Source organism: Aquarana catesbeiana, linkage group LG10, assembly GCF_042186555.1.
Source record: "Aquarana catesbeiana isolate 2022-GZ linkage group LG10, ASM4218655v1, whole genome shotgun sequence".
Taxonomy (NCBI): Eukaryota; Metazoa; Chordata; class Amphibia; order Anura; family Ranidae; genus Aquarana; species Aquarana catesbeiana.
In genome coordinates this window covers 23523405-23545090 of record NC_133333.1, presented here as the reverse complement: position 1 = coordinate 23545090, position 21686 = coordinate 23523405, and the positions used below count along the sequence as shown (strand labels likewise).

At 41.8% G+C, this 21686-nt stretch overlaps 1 protein-coding gene across 1 annotated transcript in view; it reads left to right on the top strand.

Annotated features, from left to right (window-relative positions):
- Nucleotides 1-5752, top strand: part of LOC141109809 (B-cell receptor CD22-like) — a 99438-nt gene extending 93686 nt beyond the window's left edge. The window contains exon 16 of the mRNA XM_073601077.1: nt 1723-5752. Coding sequence (XP_073457178.1) covers nt 1723-1806 — 84 coding nt within the window. The 3' untranslated portion in view covers nt 1807-5752. The remainder of the gene's footprint in view (nt 1-1722) is intronic.
- The last annotated feature ends 15934 nt before the right edge of the window (nt 5753-21686 follow it).

The following is a 21686-nucleotide window of genomic DNA, read 5'->3' as shown; positions in this document are numbered from 1 at the left end:
CAGGGGCGGACTGACCATTGAGCGACTTGGGCACTGCCCGAGGGCCCTGGGCCACTAGGGGGCCCCATCGGGGTTGCCAGCCTCAGTAAAACCAGGGACAGTATGTATAAATCTGTGTTTTTTTTACATCTGTCTGTGTATACTGTGTGTACATGTATGTATATACTGTGTGATTGTATACTGTGTGTGTGTGTGTATACTGTGTGGCCCCATAATCTCTGATTGCCTGGGGGGCCCCATAATCTCCTATTGCCCGGGGGCCCCACGAGTTATCAGTCCGCCCCTGGATGCATTTTAATCCACAAAAAGCAAAACACAGGCATAAGCCAGGTATTTAAAGTAGAACTGTAGCAAATTATTACAAAGATAAAAATAAATAGCCTATAAAAGAGTCAAAGCTAGCTTTTGCTGCAATATTCATCTTCAGTCTTCCCAGACAGATTTCCCAGCAGTACTTTTCCTCTGCCACTAGATGTCCTCAGTCTGATATCCCACATCATCCAAACCCACTTCCCCTGAGCCCAGATCATCCTGGACCTTCTCCAGCCTATGACCCTTGGGCCAGCTAAAGAACCTGGCCTCAGGTGCTTGTTAGGGTCTATGCCTTCAGTAGTGTTTGTAAATGAAAGAATTTTATTCTTGCATTTGGCTTTATTGTTTAGCCACTTAGTAGCAGTTTTATTGCTACAGTGCGCCACCCCTGTGCCGAATCATGCATATACACGTGTCATTAGTACAGTGACAGTGCACTAATTACTGTATTAGTGTCACTGGTTCCCAAACAGAGTCAAAAGTGTCAGTGTCCAAACGCCCGCCGCAGTCCCGCTATAAGTCGTTGATTGCCGCCATTACTATAAAATAAATAAAAAAATAAAAAAATATCCCATAGTTTGTAGATAGTATAACTTTTGCCCAAACCAATCAATATAAGCCTATTGGGATTTCTTTTTACCAAAAACATGTAGCAGAATACATATTGGCCTAAATTAATGAAGAAATTTGTTTTTTTACATTCTTTTATTGGATGTGTTTTATAGCAGAAAGCAGCAGCGGCGGCCCGTCCATTAGGGGCACTCGGGCGCCGCCCCCTCTCTCCAGGCCACCCCCCTATATGCAATGGATAGATTCATGCATGCAAAGCATGGATCTATCTACAGCTGCCCCCCTATTCATGCATCCGGCCCCTTTCAGGGCACCGGGGGCATGAATTACAGCGGCCAGGGTTTTTTTGAAGCACCTGATTAAAGCAAGAGACTCTAATAGTCTTTGAAATGGGGTGGGCTCGGGTCGCAGAGCATGCGACCCGAGCCCACCCAGGTGTGTTACAACTGCCTATGAATATTATGATACATCATATATGAAACACTGATCCTCAATCCGGCCAACCAGAAGCGTGTGTAAGACCTGTTTTCCGATTGGCACGAAAAGAGAGACTCCCCATTGGCCGCAGGGGAAGAGGGAGGAAACAGAAGCCGCCGCCGTGATATATAAATCCTGTATTATAATAATAATAATGTTCGACCTAATTATTGTCACAATTATGGCATATACAAAAAAGGAGTACACCATCCCAAACAAAGTGCTTGGGTTGTAAATCTAGACTCCCAATATGCATGGTATTGCTAGTGCTGGGGAGTCATAAAATGTTATTTCTTGGTTGCCCTTCTAGAGAAGATGTCAGCTTTAATCAGCAGAATAATGCATCTAATTTCGTTCTTACAGACATCATTCCCTGCTCAGCCTGAATCTGGAGAAAGAGAGTCAACTTCAGGAAATCTTTATGGAAACCTTCAGAGAAAAGAATAAACTCCTATATGAGTTACCAGTAAACTGTTCTTTATTCATTGGAAAGGAAACATTTTTACTATGAGTGATGTGTTTTCCTTTCTTTTCTTTTTTTTGCAATAGATATACTGTATTTTATTTGTTTTATAAATGTATTATAAAATGGCAATAATGAACATTAAGTTTTCAGTACACCCAACTCTATTTGAACATAGAACATACATTATTACATTAGTGTTGCTGAAGGAAGAGGAAAAGACATAAAAATGGTATTGGTGTTAAAAAACAAAAAAACAGTGCTTGCGTGATAGGAATAACAGTGAACGTAAAGCCAAAATCCTTTTTTTTTATAGTTTTGAATAGAGTGGAGACTTTAGTCTCTTTTGGGAGATCTCCCTTTAATTTCCAAAGCAACGGGAAAAAACCCACTTATATTGGAAAATGTCCCTTCTATTCATGTTCCTGTGACAACTTAAAAAGTTGGGATATCCCATCCCAATGTAGACAATGGTCACCAGGACCAATTGAAGGGATGGAATCTCCCCAGTGGGGACGACAGCAATCAAAATCAGACAATGGTCCTTACTAGACTTGTGCGCAACGGAAAATTTCGTTTAGCTTTGTTTCATTTCCATTCGTAAAATACACAATTTTTTTCGGTTATATTCGTTATGTTATGTTCATTCGTTTTTGGATATTTCGTTATTTCTGTAGAGTGTCGATATTCGTTATACCGAATCGATTCATTTTGTATGTGTATCGATTCGATTCAATACTTATGTATGTATATATTTTCATAGTTTGGAAAGTTGGAAAAGCCTGCGGCTAATTCCCAGCCAAGGCCTTTATCCAGGGAGTATGTACCACCAACTCGGAACAGCTTGATTGGTAGAATGGATTGGTACAACAAAAACGACCAGGGAACTCGATCACTCAGTGGTCAAGGTTAGCGAACAGGTATTACCCTAAGATAGAAAGGAGCTCACCATAGTGTAAATCGTTTCATACAAGGATTTATTAAATCTTAAAAGTTGCACTTGCAGAAGTAGAAATTAAAATGTCACGGTTTGTAAAAAAAAGCCAGCCGGCTTGCGAACACCCGTCCTCTCAGCTGAACAGCGCGATGACATCAGCCCGTCACTCCTCCCGACGCACGTTTCGTCACACACTGACGTCGTACTGGGGCACGGACGATGCACTGACTCATTGCGCTATATAGTAAAAAGGAGAACACCGTCTCAGTTTGAACGTCGAGCAGCAGAACCAAGCCTCCATATAGGAGACCACAAAGGGACAAACATAACTACTTCATTGGTCACCAGGACCATTAAAAGGGATGGAATCTCCCCAGTGGGGACGATAGCAATCAAAATCAGACATTGGTCCTTACTAGACTTGTGCGCACCGGAAAATTTTGTTTAGTTTTGTTTCATTTTCATTCGTAAAATACATAATTTTGTTCTGTTATATTTGTTATGTTACGTTCATTCTTTTTTCGGGTAATTAGTTATTTCTGTAGAATGTCGATATTCGTTATACCGAATCGATTCATTTTGTATGTATATTGAATCGATTCAATATTTATGTATGCATATATTCGTGATAACGATTGGTAGTTTGGAAAGTCGTTTGTTTATTGAATCCGTTAACACACACAATGACAATATCTCTTCTCCTCTGCTCAAATACAATACAACACCCTTCTCACTCAGTTCTCAGGAATGCACTTTGCCAGTAATCCCACTATGAAGCCACCCCGTACAGTGACAGAAGTCAATGCAAGCTGCTCCGAAGTCGCCCCGAAGTAGTACAGGAACCTTTTTCTAAGTCGGGGCGACTTGAGTCGCTCCTATTAGAACGGTTCCATTGCAATGCATGGAGCGCAACTTGTCAGACGGTTAAGTCTGAGTTGACCTTTTGTTTCATTAGACCTTTAACAAATTTAACAAATTCATTCGTTATTTTCGCTATAATTTCTTTCGTATTAGTTGAAATTCGTTATGTTTTTCTTCGGACATTCAGGTGCATCCGAATGTCCGAAAGATGCAAAATTCGGCCAAATCTCGATTTGTTACCAAAATGATTGCACATGTCTAGTTCTTACCCTTCTCCGGTTTCTCATTCTCTTCAACCCCATTCCCCAACTATATTCTTAGGTTCCCCTACACCCGCAGATCTACCATACTTTTTTTTTTCTATTTACTATAAACCTGTTGATGTTTCTGAATGACTCATTATTATGGACATATGCTTTGTACTTCAAATTCTACTTCACAACTTTGTTTTTGTTTTTTTGTTTGTACATTTTGTGGCAGGGCGATGCCCCACCAAGGTGATGTTAACCCAGGATCCTCAACCAGGCAGGTTAAGGGGCTCCAGGGGCTTTGCTTAACACCTTCCCTGCCTATAGCAGATTGATGGCCAAGCGGGTGGTTTTCTCCTTCAGACTGGACATCATATGACATTCTCTTTCGGTGGTGTCGCTTCACCAGACACAGCCGATGACTGATCAGTCTACCGGCTCGCTGCCGGTACCATGTGACCGCTGTGGCCAATCCCTCATCCTTTTTTTGCCATCTATTGTGTACAATCGTGTTGCTAGCAATGTGATCACATGGTACAGACAGGACCAACCACAGCCCATCTGTACCACGTGATTAGCTCTGGCCAATCACAGCTAATCAAAACAAAATGACTGAATCATTTTTTTCAGTAAAATGTTTTCTTATAGCAATAAAATGCACTGCTATAAGCAAACATAATGTGTAAAAAAAACCACACTGAGCTATACAACCCCCAACTTTACAATCTCTATTGTGCAACTTAATAAACAGATTGAACAAGAAAAAAATGTTGCCTTTACGTACACTTTTATAACATTTGTTTCATTCACTTTGATGCAAAGTTATTTGATAGCAAATCTCCTCTGTGTTGACCAGGGCTTTTTTTCAGTGGGAACGCACCTCCAGCACTGAATGTATGTAATGGCAAGGGGTGCTGGGGTGTGCTGCAGGGTCTATTGACATAACTGTTGGGGCATCTATTGTCACTGGATTGGATTTATTTTGCAGGGGGGGTCTATTGTTGCTGGGGGGTCAGTTGTTGCTATGAGGGATCTACTGTTGAGGGAGGGGTCTATCGTTGCTGGCTGCAGGAGGGTCTATTGATGGTGGCTGCTGGGAGATTTGTTGTTGCTGCCGGGGATCTATTGTTGCTGGAGGGGGGGGGGGTATATTGTTGCAATCAGTCCATTGTTGCTGATGGGGGGTCTGTTGTTGCTGGCTGCCATGGATCTACTTTACTGCTTTTCTTGTTATCATTGAAAAATTCCATACACATTACTTAGCACCACAAATGTTGCTTGGTTCAATATTTTCTAAAAGGGGTGTTACTGGGAGGTGGGTAGGGTTTGGAACCAAGGGACGGTGCCTGAAGGTGGGTATGGGGCAGAGACCAGGGGTGACTCTATTCCCTAGAGAAAAAAAAGCCCTGGTGGTGACACAGATAGCAACAAAATCTTGGATTAAATATAAAAATATAATAAATATATTTTAAAAATAATATAATTACTTTATTGTCAAGCCACTAGTAAAAGGACATACTTATTAGCAAAAAATGAAAAAAAAAATCAGCTTGCTTCTTCAGTCCAGTAAAGATCTGCACAGAGGGTTTTATTTTTAGTTCTTTTTTATTCCATAAATATATGAAAAGGGGAATTTACGGCATTAGTGGTGTAAAGACACATTCATTTTCTTTCAATGATAGTAAAGTTTCTGTTCCCAGTCTGACTCTTTCTCAAGCCAGAGCTGTGTGAAACAATGAATAAAAGCCTTCTCACATTATAAGTCTTCATGGTATGACTTTTATTTTTCAAGCTGCACTTTTGTTCAACATACTACATGCTTGCTGACAGTATATTTTGTGTTTTTGTTATTGAAAGTAATAAAATAAAAATACTATTTTTCCATCTGGCTGTACATTTTATTTCATTTTCAGCTGTCGGAAAGGTTTCGGCATTAAAGTGTATCTAAATCCAAGAAAACAAATATAACATATAATATGCAGGCTACCAGTCCTCAGATGTTTAGGCATTTTTTCCCCCTAATTTTTACCTGGTGATTCTGCCAGTAACACACTTCCTGTAACTCTATGGTTTGAGATGTCATTGGGTGCCCATCGAGGGAAGCCTTGCGGAGTGGGAGCCGCCTCGCCAGAGCTATTGAGCCTTGTTGAAGTTTTCCTTCATCTGACTACACAAGCAAGTCTAAATATTCCCAGCACTTCTTTGACTATTTTGTTCTGGAGTCAATACACTGGATTAATGGCAGGATTAATGGGAATTTTTTTTGCACGTATCTAACACATTAACCAAAATTCTTTCAATAGTAAATGAGAAGAAATGTACCAAGACAGTGCATTTTTTTAACTTATCAAAAGGAACTGGTTGAAAGTTCACTTTCAGCTTCCCATTTCTTTTCTTTTTAACTTTTCCTTTTCTGTTTTTTTTAACTTTTCCTTTTCTTTTCTTCTATTTTATCTCTTCCTTTTCTTTTCTTTTAATTTTTCCTTTCCTTTTAAACTTTCCTTTTCTTTTCTTTTAACTTTTCCTTTTCTTTTATCCTTTCCTTTCCTTTTCTTTTAACATTTCCTTTCCTTTTCTTTTCCTTTAACCTTACCTTTTCTTTTCTTTTAACCTTTCTTTTTCTTTTAACTTTTTCTTTTCTTTTCTTCTATTTTATCTCTTCCTTTCCTTTTCTTTTCTTTTAACTTTCCCTTTTCTTTTCTTTTAACTTCTCCTTTTCTTTTATCTTTTCCTTTCATTTTCTTTTCTTTTAACTTTTCCTTTCCTTTTCTTTTCTTTCAACCTGTTATTTTCTTTTCCTTTCCCCTTTCCTCTCTTTTCTTTTCCTTTCCTGTACCTTATTCTTTTTTTTCTTTTCTTTGTCTAAATTGATGAGCTGTAGAGGTTTCTAAAGTATTTCCTTATAACAAGGGAACCTGTTTTCACTTTGAGCTTCCTTTCCTTTTCCTTGCCTCTCCTTTCCTCTTCTTCTTCCTAATCCTTTTTTTTCTTTTCCCTTTCCTTTCCCTGCCCCCTTCCCCTATATTTATGGGTAAAGTGATACTAATGTTTCCTTCTCCTTGCCTCTCCTTTCCTCTTTTCTCTCCTCTCCTTTCCTCTTTTCTCTCCTCTCCTTTCCTCTTCGTTTTCCTTATCCCTTTTCTTTTTCTTTTCACTTTCCTTTCTTTGCCCCCCTTCCCTCCCCTGTATTTGTGGTTAAAGTGATACTAAAGTCTAATTTTTTATTTTTTTGGTTTAAAAATAACAAACATTTTATACTTATCTGCTCTGTGAAATGGTTTTGCACAGAGCAGCCCAGATCCTCCTCTCCTCGGGTCCCTCGTCGGTGCTCCTGGCCCCTCCCTCCTGCCGAGTGCCCCCAAAGCAAATATCTTTGTCCATTCAGACACAGAGCTGTGCGCTTGGCCCCGCCCCCTCTCTTGCCTCACTAACTCACTGACTTTGATTGAAAGCGGCGGGAGCCAATGGCGCCCAGTTGCTCTCTCAGCTAATGAGGAGGGAGAGTCCCAGTGCAACATCACTGGATAGAGATGGGGCTCCGGTAAGTTTTAGGGGGCCTCCCTAATACTTACAATATACGCTTATTTGTTTTTTTTCTTTTTTACCAAAAATATGTAGCAGAATTCATATTGGGCTAAATTGAAGAAGAAATTAGATTTTTTTTACATTTTTTTATTAGATGTTTCATAGCAGAAAGTAAATAATATTGTTTTTTTTTTTTTTCAAAATTGATGCTCTTTTTTTGTTTATAGCACAAAAAATAAAAACCGCAGAGGTGATCAATTACCACCAAAAGAAAGCTCTATTTGTGGGAAAAAAAAGGACATCAATTTTATTCGGGTACAGTGTTGTACGACCGCGCAATTGTCAGTTAAAATAACGCAGTGAAAATGTGATTATAACAGCAAAACAAATATGGGAAACCAGCAGTGTAACCTGCTGGGTTTAATCAAAAAAGTGTCTATAGTGAAATATGGGACAGCAAGGGACGAAAGTCCATAAAGTGTAGGATAAAGGGAAGTCTTCTCCAACAGGGGGGTACCATATACCCCGGGAGGTAAGTTGACACTCAAATGAAAAGGCGACCACAGATACCAAGGCACACAAATCTTCAATGGAAAAAGTTGGATACCCTTACCAGATCCGTAAGGACGCACATGCCGTATAGCAGTGCGTCTAATAGGCATGAGGGGATGGTCTCCCGTGATGTCCAACCGAATGGTGTCCTATAGGTCACGGTCGCCGGTGAGAAGCTGAAAATGCAGCTTCCCACATTGCCATTTTTTATCTGTCTGTGATCACTTTTATCCTGTATGGTTTTTATCTATTAAACCCCATTTTTTGACCTACACTATGTGGAGTTCCCTTTTTTCTTTTTCCATGGCTCCATTTTGAATTGTTTCCTCCTGATCATTCTGTTCCGGAACCGGAGAGCGTGTGTGACAGTGGTTCAACTTCTGCCTATGACAACTACTCCTCACCGGTGACCGTGACCTATTTTTGGTTTTTTGTTTTGCTGTTATATTCACATTTTCACAGGTGTATTCAATGATACAATTTTTTATACATACATTAAGTTCATGTTAGATATTCTTAGCGCTGCACTTTATTTATTTATATCTTGATGTGACTTGGTTTGTTTGTGTGCTTAGCTGCTTTTGTTGTTTTTGAATTTGTTTCATTGGGTTTAGCGCAGCATTTTTTTTTTTTTACACCCAAAATAACGCAGTGCCGTATCACAAAAAATGGCCTGGTCATTAAGGGGGTAAACCCTTCCGGGGCTAAAGTGGTTAAAATAAATTTAAGGTTTTTTTTTTAACAAAGGTTTTATAAACAGTATTACAGTGCCACTACCCTCACTTGATTCTACGGGTTCTCTGATTTTAGGGAAAAATATATTTGAGGACTTTATGTACAAAATGAGCATTGAATCATGTGTGCACAAAATCACAAAAATTGTTCTGGCAGTTGAATTAGTTAATATCAGTCTTGAATTACAACAGGAAAATTGCTCACTTTAGGAAATGCCGGGATGAAATAATTTCTGCAGATTGTAACACGTGTACACGTGTCTTATGCACTTCTAGAAGGTAGCTCTGTTTTCTGAATTCCAACGTCACAAGAGCTGAGGAGCCAAGCTTAGAATGACAGCACAGAAAAACTGTTATTACTATATTGTCTGATTTCCCACTTCCAACATGTCTTGCTTTAAAATTATATTCACCCATGGAACGGCAACAAACCACGGTACCTAAAAATCTCCATAGGTGACTCTTTAAAAGCCTACACAGGTTACCAGTTTAGAGTTACAAAGGAGGTTCGGCATGAGAATAATTGTTTGCACCTGATATCTGCGATCATACCTCACGTGTGTGGTATGCAAGCGGGTCCTACGTATGTATTTGTCTTTGCATGGGGGGGGGGGGGGGCGGGCACTTTAAATTTTTTTTTAATGTTGTTATTTATTTTATTTAACCACTTGCCGACCGCCGGCTGTCATTATACGTCAGTTATTCAAACTGGAATATCGTTGTTAAGGCAGCAGCTAGCTGCCATTACCCCCCCGGTATCCACTTGTTCAGCTGGCGGTCAGCTTACAGATAAAAGCGGTCTCAGCGGCAGATTCGGCACAAGATCCCTTTTATCGTTGGCGGGAGAGGGCCGCCCCCTCCCACCTCGCTCCGGTACCCTCCGCAGCGGTGGAGGCGATCGGGTCCTGTCCCCTCTGTTGTATGGAGCTGAGTGAGGGGGAAGATGGCCACCACCCGGCTCCATACCATTGCAGGGCAGAAGCGACATCACTTCCGCCCATAGCTCTTAAATCTTTTTTTTTTTTTCAAACAACATTTTATTTTTTATTTATTTATTTTTTTTATTGAATTTTAGTGTAACTAGGTTCCAAGGGGTTCTAAGTAATTTTCTAGCATGAAAACCTGATTTTAACTTAACCTGATGTAAACACCAAATCTCAAAACGAGGCTCTGTCCTTAACCACTTCCGGACCGCCGCACGCCAATATACATCCTAACTTTGAAGAGGAATATCGTTGTTATGGCAGCAGCTAGCTTCCATAACCCCAGTATCCTCTTCTTCGGGTAGCAGAGAAAAAGAGCAGCACCGCTCTAAGGGTAGTAATGTGTATAAAAAAGACTTTAATAGTGTTTAAATATGCACTCACATTTCACAGATTAAAAACAGGCATGTAGTGGTAGTCCTTAACATCATGAAGTCACATCCGGTGGTCCGCTGGGCTGTAGTGGAATCATACCCTGGCCGCTTCCGGTGGCGTCCGAAGCTCCGAGTTATGTGGTTCCGTCAAGTTAGCACGTCAGCTGGTCCGTGGGTGGAGATGTCAGATGCTGGAGAGCCGGGGGGCGTCGCCATAGAGCTCGCGTTCGGAGCATGCGTGCTCCTTTATCAGGTGGACCACCGGATGTGACTTCATGATGTTAAGGAGTACCACTACATGCCTGTTTTTAATCTGTCAAATGTAAGTGCATATTTATACACTATTAAAGTCTTTTTTATACACATTACTACCCTTAGAGCGGCGCTGCTCTTTTTCTCTGCTTGTCTTCCCCACAGAGTCCCTTCTGCTCTGAGAAGCCGGCTGCCGCCTGCCCCATCTATTGGAACCCAGTACTGTAGGTCTAACAACCACCTTAACTGTTTGTTTCCTGCAAATACCACATTTCCTGATCCACACGACTGCCCCATTTTTAATTTCACTAGCACCTGTTAGCGCTCCATTTCCCCTCTATTCCTCTTCTTCGGCTGGCTGTCCGCTTTCTGATAATAGTGGTCTCTGTGGCGGATTCACCCCGAGACCACTTTTATCAGCGGCGGGAGAGGGGCCCCCCTCCGCCGCTTACCGGAGCCTGCTGGCGGAGGTAATCGGATCTTCTCCCTTGCTGGGTATGGAGACGAGTGAGGGAAAAGATGGGCTCCACCCGTCCCTATACCATTGCAGGGTGGAAACGACTTCAAAATGTCACTTCTGCCCATAGCTCTTAAAGGGACATTTTTTGTTTTTTAAATGACAACATTTTTATTTATTTTTTTTATTGCATTTTAGTGTAAATATGAGATCTGAGGTCTTTTTATTTGGATCCCAACTAAGCCATCCTCACAAAATATAGCTGCGTTAGAGACAAATTACAAAGTACTCACGGGGTGGTATTTGGTCCCTGTCAGAATTGTGAAATATGCTCCAAATTATTCTCCATCTTGTTTTCCTTGCTGTGTTGATCTACGATCACATGTCCATACTTGGCAGGTAGCAAAAAATTTCAGAAAAGATGTATTTCTTATGATTTCAACACTGTTTGAAATCCCTATCAAACCTGATCCTACAATCGCACTTTTAAAGTGATTTAAAGGATCGTTTTTTGTTTTTTTTTAAATAACAAACGTCTTACTTACCTCCATTGTGCAGCTCATTTTGCACAGAGTTACCCCGAACATCCTCTTCTGGGGTCCCCCGGTGGCTCTCGCGGCTCCCCCCCCACATCAGACAACCCCCTAGGAGAAGCGCTCTCCTGAGGGTGTTACCTTGTGGGCACGCTCCCGAGTCCACCATTTGCGTCCATACACACGAATGCCGGACTCGGCCCCACCCCGCGCCCGTGTCATTGGATTTGGTTGACAGCAGCAGGAGCCAATGGCTGCGCTGCTATCAATCTATCCAATCAAGAGCCAAAAACCCTGTGGAGAGAGGGACAGCACGTCCCTGCTGAAGAGATGAAGGGGCTCAGATAAGGAAAATGGGGGGAGGGCTGGGGGGCCGGTGACTGCCAGGTGTTTTTTCACCTTAATGCATAGGATGCATTAAGGTGAAAAAGCATGAGGGTTTACAACCCCTTTTAAGTTTCGTTTTTTTTTTTTTTTTTACACTGTACCGGTACATTTTTTTAATCAACTTTATTGCTGTCGCAAGGAATGAACTACATCCCTTGCAATAGCATGGGCCTTGACAGGTCCTGTTTATGGAGAGATCTGGGGTCCTTTAAACCCCAATCAAACTGAGATTGATTTGATTGGCTGCTTTACAATCCAGTAACGGCTTGTAAATAACCCGAAACCGGAAGTGATGGAATAATTATCACTGCCGATTTGTAACGTCACAGAGGGAGAGAAACAATATCAGTTCCTCAATCTCTGTCCAGTGCAGCTGATACCGCTGGTTGGATCGGTGCCCCCTGATGGATTAGGAGAGCCTGGGAACGGGGAGGAGGTGTGGGGGTATGGAACAGTGTTTGAGCAGCTGTATCACCGCTTGGATAATTTTACAAGGTAGAGGATCAGCTGTACTGGGGTGTAACTGGTGCAAGACGGAAGTTTTATTCACAAAGGCTTCATATATTCTGGGAAGAATGTTGTATTTCTCATTACTTAAAACATTGGAGGTCATTCAGAGTGACTTTCCGGTGCAATGCAGCATTTAACCTGGGAACCGCAATAAAGATGTACATAGTTTAACTGTTCAATGGACTGTCTGTGTGCCATATCTGTGAGGGAAAGGGGGTAATGGAACACACTTCAGGGAAGAACGAACTATTACCGGCTCCCACGGGAGTAGGGCGCTTCACACATTTTGGGGGGGGGCTTGATAACCATTGACAAAGAAACAAAAATTAACATATATTTTCTCGTCTTCGGCCAGGACTTTTGTGTCAGAGGTGGGAGTTCCCAACCAAAATCCCCTGTACATTCTACCCTTGCATTAATTCTGGGACATCCAGTACTGTTTGGCATTTATATAATCTAAGAATTGATCTTCAGATTTTTAACAGTCAAGAAAGTTATTCAGTATTAACAGATTGCAAAGGCAGAACCTCTCTAGTACCTGGAAAGAATCGCTGTTCACTGAGGATAGACCCTTTGAGCAGCGATGATGGTGATCAGTTCTATTACCCAGGAATATCAGAAGATCTGAAGACAAATGCCTGGTTACAACCACGTCGGAGGACTCTACAGCTTTATGTCACAAGTAAACATCTCTTTATGGTGATAATGGGCAGACTTGGGTTTGTGTATCTTTTTATCATAAACCCAAGTCTGTCCATTATCACCATAAAGAGCATAAAGGTAGAATTTTTCTATCAGGCTCAACCCACCCCTAGTATAACACCATACCTCCCAACGTTTTGAGAGGGGAATGAGGTACATCTATTAGCAAAAGTATGTAGGCACAAAGCACACCCCTTGGCACATCCCCTTAAAGGAGAATTATACACAAAAAATTATTAGTTAAACCCACAAGTGCTTTTTTTTTTACCACTACTATTCCTTTATACCAGCTTTTTGAATTTACAAGTGCAGCCATTTAGAAATTGGGTGAAAGGTTTAGCACTGGGAAAGACTCTTTGAAAGATAAAAAGTGCATTTTATATACAACTATATAGATCAGACCAAAATGAGGGACAAATGAGGAGGAAAGAGGGACCTTGTTCCAAAGCAGAGACAGTCCCTCGAAATCAGTGACAGTTGGGAGCTATGTAACACTTCTCTATGTCCCTGTCAGTGTGATGGGTGAAGTGGCCTGGGGGAGGGTGGGTTTGAGTCCAATGAGGACATTCCTTCCCCAGTGCACACACGGGACATATTCATGTACCTATTTGCAACAGATACATATATTGGGGTGAGAGAATGTCACCAGCACACCACGGATCCCTTTCCTTTTTCCTTTAATTTCCTTCACCTTCCTTCTCTCCTTCCATTCCTTTTTCCTTTCATTTCCTTCACCTTCCTTCTCTCCTTCCTTTCCTTTTTCCTTTCATTTCCTTCACCTTCCTTCTCTCCTTCCTTTCCTTTTTCCTTTCATCTCCTTCACCTTCCTTCTCTCCTTCCTTTCCTTTTTCCTTTCATTTCCTTCACCTTCCTTCTCTCCTTCCTTTCCTTTTTCCTTTCATTTCCTTCACCTTCCTTCTCTCCTTCCTTTCCTTTTTCCTTTCATTTCCTTTCATTTCCTTCACCTTCCTTCTCTCCTTCCTTTCCTTTTTCCTTTCATTTCCTTTCATTTCCTTCACCTTCCTTCTCTCCTTCCTTTCCTTTTTCCTTTCATTTCCTTCACCTTCCTTCTCTCCTTCCTGTCCTTTTTCCTTTCATTTCCTTCACCTTCCTTCTCTCCTTCCTTTCCTTTTTCCTTTCATTTCCTTCACCTTCCTTCTCTCCTTCCTTTCCTTTTTCCTTTCATTTCCTTCACCTTCCTTCTCTCCTTCCTTTCCTTTTTCCTTTCATTTCCTTCACCTTCCTTCTCTCCTTCCTTTCCTTTTTTCTTTCATTTCCTTTCATTTCCTTCACCTTCCTTCTCTCCTTCCTTTCCTTTTTCCTTTCATTTCCTTTCATTTCCTTCACCTTCCTTCTCTCCTTCCTTTCCTTTTTCCTTTCATTTCCTTTCATTTCCTTCACCTTCCTTCTCTTCTTCCTTTCCATTTCTTCTCTTCCTTTCTTTTTCCTTTTTCCTTGCCTTTTCCCTTTCCTTTGTTCCTTCCCTTTCCTTCCTTTGCTACCTTGCCTTCTCTCCCTTCCTCCTTCCCTCTCTTCCAACAATGCCATAATAATAATTAATACTGTTTTTTTTAGAATGAAAGCACGTCAGACATCTTTAACGCACGAGGTACGTTATTTAAAGGATGCATAGTGTTTTTACAGTTTTTTTAGCTACTATGCTCGGGGCTAAAAATATGGTAAGTATGAAATATTGGATACTAAATGGAGTCTGGGCTGTGCATGTCCAAGTTGCTCATTGGCTGAATGGGAAGATTTGCAAGCAATAGTGTCTGTAGATGACGGTCATTCTCTTGCCAATTCTGTACAGTCAATTCGACTCAATATCACTGGATTTTTGCAGTATACCTCATATGTTGTAGTAGTAGAATTCTGTATTTTTCTTACTTTTGGTTTATAAGACCTAACGTAAATCTTAAGCGAGCGTTTTTCTTTTTCTCTTTCATCCTGTCCCCAGAATTCACAACAACCAGATGACACATATGAGGATCTTGTGAAAGCAGAGGTTCCAAATGATTATGACACACTAATGCCGCTTACACACGATTGCACATTCCGACAACAAAATCCATGGATTAATTTCCGACGGATGTTGGCTCAAACTTGTCTTGCATACACACGGTCACACAAATGTTGTCGGAAATTCCGCACGTCAAGAACGCGGTGACGTACCACACGTACGACGAGCCAAGAAAAATGAAGTTCAATAGCCAGTGCGGCTCTTCTGCTTGATTCCGAGCATGCGTGGAATTTTGTGCGTCGGAATTGTGTGCACACGATCGGAATTTCCGACAACTGGCTTTGTTGTCGGAAAATTTGAGATCCAGACCTCAAATTTTGTTTGTCGGAAATTCCGACGGAAAATGTCCGATGGAGCCTACACACGGTCGGAATTTCCGACAACAAGCTCCCATTGAACATTTGTTGTCGGAAATTCCGACCGTGTGTACGCGGCATAAAGGGAATAAAATAAGGTGTATTTTAACCCACACAAAGCAAAACACAGGCACAAATCAATCAATTAAATCAGACCTTTAGCAAAAAATAACAAGTTAAAAATAAAAAACGTATTAAAAACTAAAACCGCAACCATCTTTTTTTTGCAACTTTCGAAGTTGGTAATAGTTGAATAAAGACACCAGTCCATCCAGTTCAATCTGTGTGAGTGTTTATCTATGTCTCTACCACTTCCCATATCTCTGTATATTGTGTTCAAAAAGATGCCCATCTAAAAGTTTATTTGAAGTGAGTGACATTTCCCACTGAAACTACCGATTGTGGAAGGGAGTTCTCCACATCCTTACCGCTCTAACAGTAAAGAACCCCTTTATGTATTTTAAGATAAACCACTTCTTGTCCAACTTCATTGAGTGGCCAAGCTTTCATCTTCAATCCAGAGATTTCCCCAGAAGTATTTTTTTTCTGCTGCTAGATAACCACAGCCTCATGACCCGCACCAATCAGCCCACTTCCTCGGAGCCTAGGTTGTGAAATGAGAAGCAGCACAATGATGAGTTCATCTCACGTTCACATTGCGTTCTCCCATTATCCACACGCTCCTTGTGAGCACATGAGCTCATTTGCTCCCTGAAAACGACAAGGGCTGACAGCACTAAGTGGCTGAGGTCAAATGATTGTAGAAGCAGTTGCAATAGTCAACAGTCAATGTCCAATGAACTCACTGGCGATTTATTCACAGCATGGTTAAAAGAAGTACATATTCTACAGATCTTTAGCACAACGTTACCACACTGATTCTGGAGATGGCTTGATCATTGATGGGTCACTCATCCTGGGTAAGGAAAGCCATGGGGAGGCACCAACTACCATGGCCCTCATAGATGTACCGGGTTGCAGGGAGGACCAGGCCTTGTTTCTTTGTTTTAAAATTAAATGTAAGTTACTAGGCCTATTTTGAAATTACTACACCATGAGGACCCCCCTTTTTTTTTTTTTGCATGAATCTTTATATGGAGGATAAACCACAGTTTTAAAGGGTGACACACCCCACTAAAGAAAGTATATCTGGATATAGAATGGAACAAACAAGGAGGAGAAGGACACTAGAGGAGCCCACCGTGCATACCCCAGCATATAGGGGAAGGCAGAATTTGACCTAGTAAGAGAGGTCAAACATAGAGGGATGTTACCCTTCCAATCAGGATGAAGACAGCTTGAATAGTGGACCTCTGCCCACTCCCCGTCCCCTAATCAGGCTTAAATCCTCTGATTGCCGTAATTTCCTTGACTTGAAAAAGTGCATGCGATTGAAACGCATTGTCACGACAACAGGGACACATGCTTTCCACGCTGGCTACAGCAACGTCCTCCTTCCGGGTACCGCACTTCCGCCCAGGTGTTCCAGTGATGTCATGCACTCACGCCAGTGGCTCCTGGCCTGGTCCTCCCTGCAACCCGTTCCATCTTTGTGGCCACGGTGGTTGGCGCCTCCCTATGGCTTTCCTTGCCCAGGATGAGTGACCCATCAATGCCCGAGCCATCTCCAGAATCAGCGTAGTAAGGTTGTGCCAAAGTTCTATGGAATATTACTTCTTTTAACCATGTTATGGATAAATCGGCAGTGAGTTAATTGGACATTGATTGTTGATTATTGCAACGGCTTCTACAATCATTTTACAGTCCCTGAGCGCTGTTAGCTCTTGTTGTTGTTGTTTCTCAGAATTTATCCTATGCTACTGGACAGCAGCACGGTTGAGCTGTGATCTCTTTATAGTACTCCTTGCCACATACACACTCCATAGTGGGGCTTTACAGCTAATAGCGCCTGAAACTGTGTTTTTATCATTTGCTCCCTGTACTGTTATTTCTTCTTACACTCCAGTCCTGCTATAAAAGAATTGCAAAAGGCTGATACCAGGTAAAAATCAAGCACTTACACTGCTTGCGTTAAAAAAAAAATACATACACAATGTATTAAATTTAAAGAATATACATTTATTATAGGATATACATAAAATACAATCGCAACAAAGCATATAAAGGAATTGTAAAATATGACATTAAAACAGTTATGTGCTCCAAAACCCATCTGGTGGATGGGAACAAATTGATGCAGGTAGAGACGAATCCTCAACAAGTTTCGCAACGCGTGTCGCTTCTTCAGGAGGTGTCACCAGGGCATCTAAAGGTAGACAATGTATCGATAATTATGCTAATATCAATAATTCTGCTAAATTATTTTTGTCTTTTGTGTCTGCTTAGAGTTTAGTTCGAAACCCTGACCAGGTAAACAAATATTCATAGAAGAACTGTTTGTTATTGCTCCTTTCCTGGTCTGGATGCTTTTTTGTTCAGACAGGGGTTTTCCCTCTGAGTCAGCTTAAATAAGAGCATCACATGGTGATCTGTTCAGCTACACATCTTCCGGCTCCTCTATGTGTAGCTGTTTTCCTGGTTAAGGGTTCAAGTGCTTGGTTTGTGCTTTTGCATGCAGGAGTCTTTGTAAGTGCAGTGGAAGAATTATTTATTCTAGTCATTGAATAAAGTATGATCTGTGCATTTTGGTGAATCTGTTTTGCTTTGTTCTTTAAAATATTGAGTCTACCTGAATACTTTCATGGGCAGCACAATTTGGCTTAAGGATCTTCTACATCTAGGCTTTAACTTAGAACAATGACTATTGGAAGTCTGGTAGCTTTAGTAGTGAGCCAGAGTCCAATCTGATATATCAGAGTTATGCCCCGTACACATGTTTGGACTTTCCGACAACAAAACTGTGGATTTTTGTTCGAAGGATGTTGGCTCCAACTTGTCTTGCATACACGCCGTCACACAAATGTTGTCGGAAATTCCGAACGTCAAGAATGCGGTGACGTACAACATGTTCAACGAGCCGAGAAAAATGAAGTTCAATAGCCAGTGCGGCTCTTCGGCTTGATTCCGAGCATGCATGGAATTTTGGCCAACAATTATGAACGTAGTGACATTCAAGACATACGTGATATCTCCATTACTAACGCTAGTTATATCTCCGGCTTGTACTTGATTCCGAGCATGCGTGGACTTTTGTCCGACGGATTTGTGTACACACGATCAGACTTTCCGACAACAAAGTTTTGTTGGTGGAAAATTTGAGAACCTGCTAGCCAACATTTGTTGGCGGAAAGTCCAACAACAAATGTTCGATGGAGCATACACATGGTGGGACTTTCCGCCAACAAGCTCACATCCAACATTTGTTGTCGGAAAATCCGATCATGTGTACGGGGCTTTATGCCGCGTACACACGGTCGGACTTTTCGCCTACAAAAGTCCGATGGACGCCGACGGACTAAAGCTGGCTGACAATCCGATCGTGTGTGGGCTTCCCCGGACTTTTAGCAGACTTTCAAGCCGCAAATCTGACGGACTTTAGATTTGAAACATGCTTCAAATCTTTACGTCGTAACTACGCCGGACCCAGAAATCCGCTCGTCTGTGTGCTAGTCCGATGGGCAAAAACCCACGCTAGGGCAGCTATTGGCTACTGGCTATCAACTTCCTTATTTTAGTCCGGTGTACGTCATCACGTACAAATCCTTCGGACTTTTGTGTGATCGTATGTAGGCAAGTCTGTTCATAAGAAAGTCTGGCGCAAGTCCGCCAAAAGTCCGCCAAAAGTCCGTCGAAAGTCTGTCGGACAGGCTGTCGGACTTTTGTAGCCGAAAAGTCCGACCGTGTGTACGCGGCATTAGAGTTAATGACCCTTCTAAGTGATTCTGCTTTATAAATGGTTCTTAAGCAGCAGCATTTTGTTATCCTAGGGAGGATAGTGCAGAGCTTATTCTACTCAAACCAAAGGTCTGAGGGCTTTGTCCATAGGAGTTCTGTAGTATTTTATTATACACAACAGACACACTCTTAATGCCAACTATCCTAAATACATCTATATTTCCAGGTGACAAGGTTTCACAATGTAAAAAACAGTTTATTATTTAACTAAATGGAATAACAATTTTTTAGAGATCAAATATGATGTGGATCATGAGCATGTCTTACTAATGCCCCATACACAAGGTAGGACATTGATTGGACATTCCGACAACAAAATCCTAGGATTTTTTCCGACGGATGTTGGCTCAAACTTGTCTTGCATACACACGGTCACACAAAGTTGTCGGAAAATCCAGTCATTCTGAACGCGGTGACGTAAAACACGTACGTCTGGACTATAAACGGGGCAGTAGCCAATAGCTTTCATCTCTATATTTATTCTGAGCATGGGTGGCACTTTGTGCGTCGGATTTGTGTATACACGATCGGAAATTCCGACATTGGATTTTGTTGTCGGAAAATTTTATAGCAAGCTCTCAAACTTTGTGTGTTGGAAAATCCGATGGAAAATGTGTGATGGAGCCCACACACGGTCGGAATTTCCGACAACAAGGTCCTATCACACATTTTCCGTCAGAAAATCGGACCGTGTGTACAGGGCATAAGAGTGTGTCTAGTGTGTTACATTAGCCTTATGTACCTTGTAGGTTAGGTGTGTCTGGTGTCCACCTGAATGGTATCTTCTTATATATTTGTGTAACCGCTTGTTATGAACGTAACTTTATTACAGCAGGAATTATGGAATATGGATTTAGTTTGGCTCTGAAAAAAAAACAAACAAAAAAAACCCAGACATAACCACTTCCAGCCCGCCGTTTAGCAAAATGACGGCTGGCAGGATGAGCTCTCATTCTGGGACGATGTTCTGGGACCACTCTCACGCGCCTATGGGGGTGCGCAGCTTGGCGTTTGCAGCTGCGCCGTGTTCTTAGGACACCGATCTCGGTAGGGAACCAATGACCGGGCTCTTTACCCATGTGGCTATGTCCAATCACAGCCAGTCACATGTAAGCAAGGAAGTACCATTTATCAGCTGTCCTTGGCTTACACTGACAGAGTGTGATGCGAGGAGAGCCGATCAGCAGCATCTCTTCACAGGGGAGACCTGTACAGGTAATCAGGGCACTGATCATTAGTGCCCTGATTACAGTATAGCCCCAGCAGTGCCCATCAGTGACTCCAATCAGTGGCAATCAGTGACACCAACCAGTGGCCATCAGTGACACCAATCAGTGGCCATCAGTGACACCAATCAGTGGCCATCAGTGACATCAATCAGTGCCCATTAGTGATGCCAGTCAGTGCTGCCTTCCAGTGCCCATCAGCGCCTGCTCATCAGAGCTGCCCATCAGTGCTGCCTATCCATGCAGCCTATCAGTGCCCACCAGTGCCACCCATCATTGCCCACCAGTGCCACATATCAGTGTCCACCAGTGCTACCTATCAGTGCCCACCAGTGCCAACTATCAGTGCCCATCAGTGCGGCATATTAGTGCCTGCTCATCAGCGCCGCCTAATCAGTTCCCTTCAGTGCCACCTCATTAGTGCCCACCAGTGCCGCATATCAGTGCCAATTATCAGAGCGGCATATTAATGCCTGCTCATCAGTGCCACCTAATCAGTTCCCTTCAGTTCCGCCTCATCAGTGCCTATGGGTGCAGCCTATCAGTGTCCATCAATGCCGCCTCATCAGCACACATCATTGAAGCCTATCAGTGCAGCCTCATCAGCACACATCAGTGAAGGAGAAAAATTATTTTACAAAATTTACTGACAGAAACAAAGTAACTTTTTTTTCACAAATTTCAGACTTGTTTCTTTTTTTTTTTTTTTTAGCAAAAAAAAAAAAAAAAACAACAACCCAACAGTGATTAAATACCAGCAAAATAAAACTTGTGTGAAAAAAATTATAAAAAATTCATATGGGTACAGTGTTGCATGACCGCGCAATTGTCATTCAACGTGTGAGAGTGTTGAAAGCTGAAAATTGGCCTGGGCAGAAAGGGGGGTTAAAGTGTCCAGTAGGCAAGTGGTTAAGATGTGCATTGCTTTAAGCTACTTTTCTGAACTATATACAATAGGTCACTTTATGGCAGGCCTCAATAGTAGCCTTTTGCAGATCCTACTAATGGAGTTTTTATGGATCCCCTGCATTCCATCTAACATTCTCTGCTTTGTGTCAGATGTGTCTTCAGCTGGGCTGTGTTCCTTCAGAGATGTCACTTCCCATAATTGCTAATCACAGACATGATATTTGATTATGACTATTTTGGTATGGACTGCAACCTTTGAATTTTGGAGAAATTAGGGTGTTTAGTACGACTTCCCCATTTGCTGCACACAGTTTCAGGTTTGTCAAACCTCATTATCATCACAATTAAGCAATATACAACAGAGAAGTACAATTTCCCCCAAAAAACTGATGAGTATTGGGTTTTAAACCTGCATTGTTAAGCCCAAGGATACATACAATGTG